Source organism: Protobothrops mucrosquamatus, unplaced genomic scaffold (assembly GCF_001527695.2).
Source record: "Protobothrops mucrosquamatus isolate PMUCROS unplaced genomic scaffold, P.Mucros_1.0 scaffold6716, whole genome shotgun sequence".
NCBI classification, from domain to species: Eukaryota; Metazoa; Chordata; class Lepidosauria; order Squamata; family Viperidae; genus Protobothrops; species Protobothrops mucrosquamatus.
The window spans coordinates 4,782-12,867 of NW_015392533.1; the positions used below are offsets into that span (position 1 = coordinate 4,782).

The following is an 8,086-nucleotide window of genomic DNA, read 5'->3' on the forward strand; positions in this document are numbered from 1 at the left end:
AAGGCGTGCGTACTGGGAAGGGACCACATCCGTGCTATTTTTTTTTTTTAAATACACGTAGTGCTTCCTGGGTTCAGGGGAAGAAGTGGAAAATGTTTAAAATTATAAGGGCAGGCCTTCTGGATCGAGCCAAATATTACTTTTTTTTTCATAGTAGACAGCCAGATGGTCCTGGGACTCTGAATAATTTTGAGTCTTCGGAATCAGCAGCCACTGATCTACCTGCCCTCCTTGAATTTCATCTAACTCAGGGGGCATCATCGTATCTTGTGATCGGTTCCACAAGTTAATAAAGTATTGCAGGATCCAATCTGAATCAGTCCCGGGGACCAGCGCTTTAGTCTCCCCCATCCTCAGAGAAAAGTTCTCTTTCTTTTCCCTGATAACTTCTCCCCAAGGATGGGGGCTCCGTCATGGTCCGGAAGCTCGGAAGACAAAAACCTCTGGTCCCAGAGACTGACCCAGACTGGATCCTGCAACTTTATCCTGGGACACGTCGATTTGCCTTCGTTCGTAAATAAGTATTATCTGAAAAAGTCCTTTCTCTGACCTCCTCTAATTTTGCTTCCAGTCAGTTTTCATTGAATGATCCTAATGTTGAGAGAGAGAGAGAAAGAGAGAAAGAGAAAGAGAGAGAGAGAGAGAGAAAGTGAAGAAAAAGAGAAAGAGAAAAAAAGAAAGAGAGAGAGAGAGAAAAAGTGAAGAAAAAGAGAAAGAGAAAAAAAGAAAAAGAGAGAGAAAAGTGGAGAAAGAGAGAGAGAGAAAGAAAGTGAAAAAAGAAAGAGTGAAGAGAGAGAAAGAGAGAAAGTGAAGAAGAGAGAAAGACAAAGAAAGAAAGAAACAAAAGAGAAAGTGAAGAAAGAAAGAGAAAGTGAAAAGAGAAAGAGTGAAGAAGAGAGAGAAAGAGAAAGTGAAGAAAGAGAGAGAAAGAGAAAGCGAAAGAGAGAAAGTGAAGAAAAAGAAAGTGAAGAAAGAGAGAGAAGAAAGAGAAAGAGAAAAGTGAAGAGAAAGAGTGAAAGTGAAGAAAGAGAGAAAAAGAGAAAGTGAAGAAAGAGAGAGAGAAGAAAGAGAAAGAGAAATGTGAAGAAAAAGAGAAAAAGTGAAAAAAGAAAGAGACAAAGTGAAGAGAGAGACAGAGAAAGAGAGAAAGTGAAGAAAGAGACAGAAAGAGAAAGTGAAGAGAGAGAGATACAGAGAAAGAGAAAGTGAAGAAGAGAGAGAAGAAAGAGAGAGAGAGAGAGAATATTTCCGGGTCAGGCCTGCCCCCCTCAGCCCCTGTTCCTCCCTGCTAATCAGCCCCAGGTAGAAGCCAACATGGTCCGAGGCTGCCTCAAGATCGCAGGAAGCGTTTCGAGTGCTGCTTTATCCTGCAACCAGGTTATTCCAAAAATCCCCACTTCCTTCCCGGGAGCAGCCCAGCCCTTCTGCCAGACCGTGGAGGCGCTCCCCTCGCTTCTCCTAAAACCCAAAGGAGCAGAGCTGTCAACGCTCAGGAATCAGAAGTTGGGCCACTTAAGCCCAAAAGCATTCTTTAAACACAAATGTTGACTGGATTTCTTAACCAGAAGGCCACCGTGCAAAATACAGGGAGTCCCCGACTTACAACAGTTCCTTTAGTGACTGTGCAAAGTTGCAACGGCACTGAAAAAAGGGACTTAGGACCATTTTTTACAGTCTACGACCGTTGCGGCATTCCCAGGGGTCACGTGATCAAAATTCAGACGCTTGGCCACTGGTTCGTGCTCATGACGGTTGCAACGCCCCAGGTGTGTGTGTGTGTCATGTGATCCCCTTTTGTGACCTTCTGACAAGCAAAATCCATGCAGGAAGCCAGATTCACTTAACAACCAGTTTACTGACTTAACAACTGCAGTGATTTGCTTAACAACGGAGAGTTTGGGCTCAGCTGTGCTCATGAGTCTAATAATCACGCTGAGCAGCCTCCCAGCGGTTCCCGGCGGCCCCCCTGCCCCTCGGCTCTGGGGTGAGAGGGGCCTGTTGCTGACCACCCTTCGTTTGCTCTACCCAAGCAGGTGTCCTTGGAGTCCAACTCCTCCGTGAACTCCAGCACTCCCCTGGTGAGGATCACCCGCCTCTCCTCCAGCGAGGGCGCCGTGCTGGCCAACGTCTCCGAGCTGGAGCTGCCCGCGGATCCCAAGTGGGAATTGGCAAGATCGCGGTGAGGAAACCATCATCCGGGCGCGGCTTAAGAGACGGCCGCTTCCTTGTTCTCCGTGCTCACCTTCTGGCTGGTTTGCTTTTCAGCTTGACTCTCGGGAAGCCTCTGGGCGAAGGCTGCTTCGGTCAGGTGGTGATGGCCGAAGCCCTGGGGGTCGACAAGGAGAAGCCGAACAGGCCCATTACGGTAGCCGTCAAGATGCTGAAAGGTACGGAAGACGGCCGATGGCGGGAGGGGGCTGTTTTCATGAGCCTCACCTCTTTGCACTCCTGATTTCTAATCCCTCACTTCTCAAGCTTCCTCTCCGTGGACTGACTTCTGCTCTAGGGTCCCTCAGGCCTTTGGGGTCTCTTCCCTGTCCTTTCTGCAGGGGGTCCTAGACTTAACAGCCATTCGTTTAGTGACCATTCAGAGCTACAGCAGTAACCAAAAAAGGGACTTAGGACTATTTTTCATGTCCCAAAGGTGCTTTTTCCAGGAGGCAACTGGACTTTCTTGGTTTTTTTCTTTGAAGACATTTCGCTTCTCATCCAAGAAGCTTCTTCAGCTCTAACTGGATGGTGGGGAATGGAAGGATTTATACTCCTTGCAGACAGCTGGTCATTTGCCTTCTTTTAAAGGGTCATTGAGGCCACTTGGAGGTTTGTCTGTGTCCTCGGGATCACCTGAGTTGTGGAAATGGGTGTGTATCCTTCTTGGAAGTGCTGTAAGGACTGTGTTATAGACTGGAGGTAGATGATGTTGTATACCCCCCCCCTCTGTTGAGAGAGGGATGTTCAGTTTTGACATAGATGACCTCTTTGGCCCATCTTTCAAATCAGATAAACCTCCAGGTGGCCTCAACGACTCACTAAAGGAAAGCAAATGACCAGCTGTCTGCAAGGAGTATAAATCCTTCCACTCCCCACCATTTGGTCAGAACCTGAAGAAGCTTCTGGGATGAGAAGCGAAACGTCTTCAAAGAAAAACAAGAAAGTCCAGTTGCCTCTTGAAAAAAGCACCTTTGGGACAACCAGGACCTGGATGACCTATGGAGAACCTCCATAGACATCGACCAAGAAAAGACATCATGTGGACATCAAAGACATCAAATGAGGCACAACTTAGATAACTGTCTTGCTTAGCAACAGAAATTGTGGGCTCAATTGTGGTTGTAAGTCAAGGACTACCTGGGTCAAGACAACGGACGTTGTGCTCCAGTTCACCTCTCAGTTCTTCAACTGCTGCCCTTCACGGGATAAGGGAGGGAGTGGGGCATGGAAGGTTGGCTTAGAAATGCCATTCCAGAAAAGGAGGATCCCCCCCCCCCAATCCCACTCCCCTCTCTGAAGCAGAAGGGGCCTCCCTCCTGGAGAACCTCTGGGTAGTTCCCTTTACTTGGCCTGGACGTGAACCCAAACCAGCAAAATATCAGCTGTGTATCTTTGTTATAACATCCGTTGTGATCCACAATTGGAGGAAAGGTGAGGGGAAGAGTCACTGATCCCTAAAACCAGAAATAGGGTGAAATCGCCACCGACTATGGGATGCTGTGGACCTGCAAGCTGAAATGTCCGGGCACAGTTTGACACATGTGGGGCCTATGACAGAGTGTTGTGGCTCCGTCTTGTGAGCCCCTCTTATCGGAGGACGAAGGCTCCGAACATGAAGGGGAGGAGATGGCCAGGCCTCCCTCTCCAGGACCCTCCTCTCTGGCAAAGCCTCAGGTGTCTCCCGACGGAGAAGAGATTGACCAGGAGCCAGGTGTTTCTGAGATTGGCCAGGAGCCAGGTGTTTCGGATAGTGATGAAGATACGTTGTGGCTGGATCCACGCCAGCGTAGGTGCGACAAGCGTGCGCAGCAGAAAAGGAGACGTGCCAGAGATTAAGCTGAGTCACTGGACCACACCCCACAGGCTATAAAAGGGAGGTGGTGGCCATTTGGACTCTGTGACGGACAAAAGCTGAATCTCTGGCGAAGTAGTTTGCTGTGGATTGAATTTCAAACTGTGTGTATTGTTTTTTGTTTCTGTGTTCTCTGAGTAAAAGTTCTTGGCAGGCAGATACGGAGCTGCTGCCAAGTTTCTTATCTGTGGCGTGGAGTGTGGAGAAGTTATTTAACCCTCGGCTGGCTGTTTGGGTGTGTGTGTCAGACGGGGACAGAACNCTCTGGCGAAGTAGTTTGCTGTGGATTGAATTTCAAACTGTGTGTATTGTTTTTTGTTTCTGTGTTCTCTGAGTAAAAGTTCTTGGCAGGCAGATACGGAGCTGCTGCCAAGTTTCTTATCTGTGGCGTGGAGTGTGGAGAAGTTATTTAACCCTCGGCTGGCTGTTTGGGTGTGTGTGTCAGACGGGGACAGAACACAGAGATGCTTTCCTCTCACTGCTGCCTTTCTCCTCCCTTCACAGACGACGCCACAGACAAGGATCTCTCTGACTTAGTCTCAGAAATGGAAATGATGAAGATGATGGGGAAGCACAAAAACATCATCAACCTCCTGGGCGCCTGCACGCAGGACGGTACGTGCCCACAGCGGGCGGCTGTGGGGCTTTGGGCGTATTGTGCCCATGCTGTCCTGCCTCTTTCTTAAGCTTTTTCGGTTACCCTGGAAGAGGAAAACAGATTTAGGAAGAAAAACGATATTAATTAAAAATGATGAACTGGGTATGTCTGGTCCAATGAAGAGAAGGCCTAGGGGGGACATGATAGCAGTCTTCCAATATTTGAGGGGCTGCCCCAAAGAAGTGTGAGGGGGGTCAATTTATTGTCCAACGAGAAGCAACAGATAGAAACTGATCAAGGAGAGAAGCAACCTGGAAACAAGAAGGAATTTCCTAACAGTGGGAACAAATAATCAGTGGAACAACTTTGCCTTCAGACATTGTGGGTGCTCCATCACTGGAGGTTTATAAGAAGAGACTGGACAGCCATTTGACCAGGATGGTATGGGGTCTCCTGCTTGAGCAGAGGGTTGGACTAGAAGATCTCCAAGGTCCCTTCCAACCCTGTTATTCTATGTTCTATATGTATGCTCTACTCTTAGAATAGAATAGAGCTGGAAGGGACCTTGGAGGTCTTCTAGTCCAGCCCCCTGCTCAAGCAGGAGAACCTATACCATCTCAGACAAGTGACTGTCCGGTCTCTTCTTAAAAACCTCCAGTGAAGGAGTGCCTGCGATTTCTGGTGGCAAGCTGTTCCACTGGTTAATTGTCCTCACTGTCAGGAAGTTTCTCCTTAATTCCAAGTTGTTTCTCCCTTTGGTCAGTTTCCATCCATTGCTTCTTGTCTTGCCTTCAGGGGCTTTGGAGAATAGCTTGACTCCCTCTTCTTTGGGACAGCCCCTCAAATACTGGAATACTGCTATCATGTCGCCCCTATTTCTTCTTTTCTTTATTCTGGCCAAACCCAAGCCCCGCAGCCGTTCTTCTTTTGTAATTAATTACTGGCGTGCAAAAGTCACGTCTCAATTGCCCTGAAAGACCAATATGAAATATAATTTAAGTATTTAAATTATAATTTAAATACTTCACTTAATCAGTGCTAGTAATCCATTTCTCTGCAGAGGGTTGTGTCTGCACACATTTCTCTGACTTACCAGCATTTGCGGAGCAGCTAACGTTCCACCTAGAAGGAATATTGAAGTGAAGTGGGTTCCATGCTATTGTTGCACTGAATTGATGCTTTAAAAAGAAAGATTATTAAAAAGGAAAATATTACTCTTATTGTGATGCACAGAACCATTTCTAGCAGTTCTAGGCTGCTTATTCTAGAACCATCTCAAGTGTTGCAACTGCAACTCCTGAATCTAACTGCAGATGCCCCAAAATCAGAATCTTTGGGCTGGAAGGGACCTTGGAGATCTTCTAGTCCAACCCCCTGCCCAAGGCAGGAGACCTTATTGCATCCTGGACAAATGGTTGTTCAATCTCTTCTTAAAAGCCTCCAGTGATGGAGCACCCGCAACTTCTGTAGGGAAGCCGTTCCACTGGTTAACTGATTCTCATAGTCACGAAATTTCTCCTAAATTCCACACTGGATCTCTCTCTAATAAGCCTCCACCCATTGTTTCTTGTCCTGCCCTCAGGTGCTTCGGACAATAAGCCAACCCCTTCTTCTCTGTGAAGAGAAGCAATTTCATTTTGGTCTTCTGCAATGCCTGTTTTTATTCTAATCCCTGTGAAATGATGTCACCAGAAAAGACTATCCATTTTCTGATGGTATCTCATGGTAATCTCCATGTGACCCTACCCAAAAGCCAAGCCCCACCACCTTCTCCCTCAGTGTCCTTGCTTTCTGCCTTCTCCCGTTGAGGTCCTACTCAAAGTAAAGGAGGTGGATTCTGCCTCTTCAAAATCACTCTAACCTGGAGGAAACCTCACAGGTAGAATTATATGCGTGGAAATTCCCACATGAGCTCAGATTTTCCACTTTGGAAAATTGGAACCCAGCAGAAAGCTTCGTGGGTGTTCAGGAAGGCATCTCAAGACATCTCAAATGAGTTGTCCTCAGGGCAACCCTGAAGAAGGCCTTGGATTAGTCAGTAAATCCCCTTTTTCTTAGCAGTTCCTGGCATGGCCTGGGCATCTGGGCTCCTTTCTGAGGAGTGGCTGGAAGAAAGCTGATTCTTCCAGTTTGAGCTTTGATGTCTGTAGCTTGAAGACATCCCCGTAACCATGTCCATCTTCACCCACCCCTTGTCACCTTGTTCAATTGTTACGGTACAGCTCCTCTTTCCAACGTTGAAGTTAACACAATCCATCACGGAACTGAAGTTCCTCTCTTGTAGAATGAAAGGACACACCAGTCCTAAAATGAGTGGCAAGCTGCCAGGAAAGCTGGAGAATATGTCAAACAGTAATGGATGGTTTTCTCCAGGTCCTCTCTACGTTCTTGTGGAATATGCCTCCAAGGGGAATTTAAGGGAATACCTGAGAGCTCGCCGGCTACCTGGCATGGATTATTCCTTTGATACCTGCAAGCTTCCTGAGGAACAGCTGACCTTCAAGGACTTGGTCTCCTGTGCCTACCAGGTGGCCCGTGGAATGGAGTATCTGGCATCTCAAAAAGTGAGTAGCCAAGCATTTGCCAAAAAGCAGACTTCCAGAGGCTAGAAAAGATGGCTTATAATGGGAACGTGGAACAAAACCACTACGTTGTATTAAGGCAGTGTTTCTCAACCTTGACAATTTTAAGGCATGTGGACTTCAACTCCCAGAATTCCACAGCCAGCAATGCTGGCTGTGGAATTCTGGGAGTTGAAGTCCACATGCCTTAAAATTGTCAAGGTTGAGAAACACTGTATTAAGGAGACAAGAATAACATTGGGCCAGATATCTAAGAAAGGAGATAAATAGTCTAGAAGAAGTAGAAGAAGTTGAAATGGTATTTATTTAGAAGTGAATCAGCATACAAAGTTCTGTCTTGGAGATGGAATAGCTAAACGTTGATTTGAAGACGATATATTTTATTCCTTTGGGTGCACAAAATGTGGGATGCGTAGACCAAAAGTGTACTGCATCTTGAAGAGAGCATGAAAGATTAACTGAAATTAAATGAATTAATTTCACTGTTAGATGCCTCAAACAAAAATTGAGCAGCCTATTGAAGCTGAAACTGGTGAAGCTGCTGCATTGTAAAATATTGTGAAACTTAGATCAACGGGAAACACGTTGCTTCGTTTGCTGTTTAATGGGGAAAATTGCCTTTTAAGAAAAAAAAAATAGATCCGTTACCCTTCTCCTATTTCTCAAAATGATTCTTTTGGCAATGCCCCAATCTGAGCATAACCATAATTCCTCAAAGACGGTCAAATTCCAGAGTTTTGGAAATATAATTCAACGTAAAAACATCTTTAACATTGAGGGATTTCCCTATAAATCTTCTTGTGTAATAAGATCTGCAAAATCCAGTAATTCAGAGATCAAACC

At 46.2% G+C, this 8,086-nt stretch overlaps 1 protein-coding gene across 1 annotated transcript in view; it reads left to right on the plus strand.

Moving 5' to 3' along the window:
• Positions 1–1,745: 1,745 nt before the first annotated feature.
• The window catches only part of LOC107300339 (fibroblast growth factor receptor 3-like), a gene marked incomplete at its 3' end in the record, with an annotated part of 10,412 nt that continues 4,071 nt past the window's right edge, over positions 1,746–8,086 (plus strand). The window contains exons 1-5 of the mRNA XM_015829673.1: positions 1,746–1,766; positions 2,034–2,179; positions 2,266–2,387; positions 4,568–4,678; positions 7,035–7,225. Of these exons, the coding sequence (XP_015685159.1) occupies positions 1,746–1,766; positions 2,034–2,179; positions 2,266–2,387; positions 4,568–4,678; positions 7,035–7,225 (591 nt within the window). The remainder of the gene's footprint in view (positions 1,767–2,033; positions 2,180–2,265; positions 2,388–4,567; positions 4,679–7,034; positions 7,226–8,086) is intronic.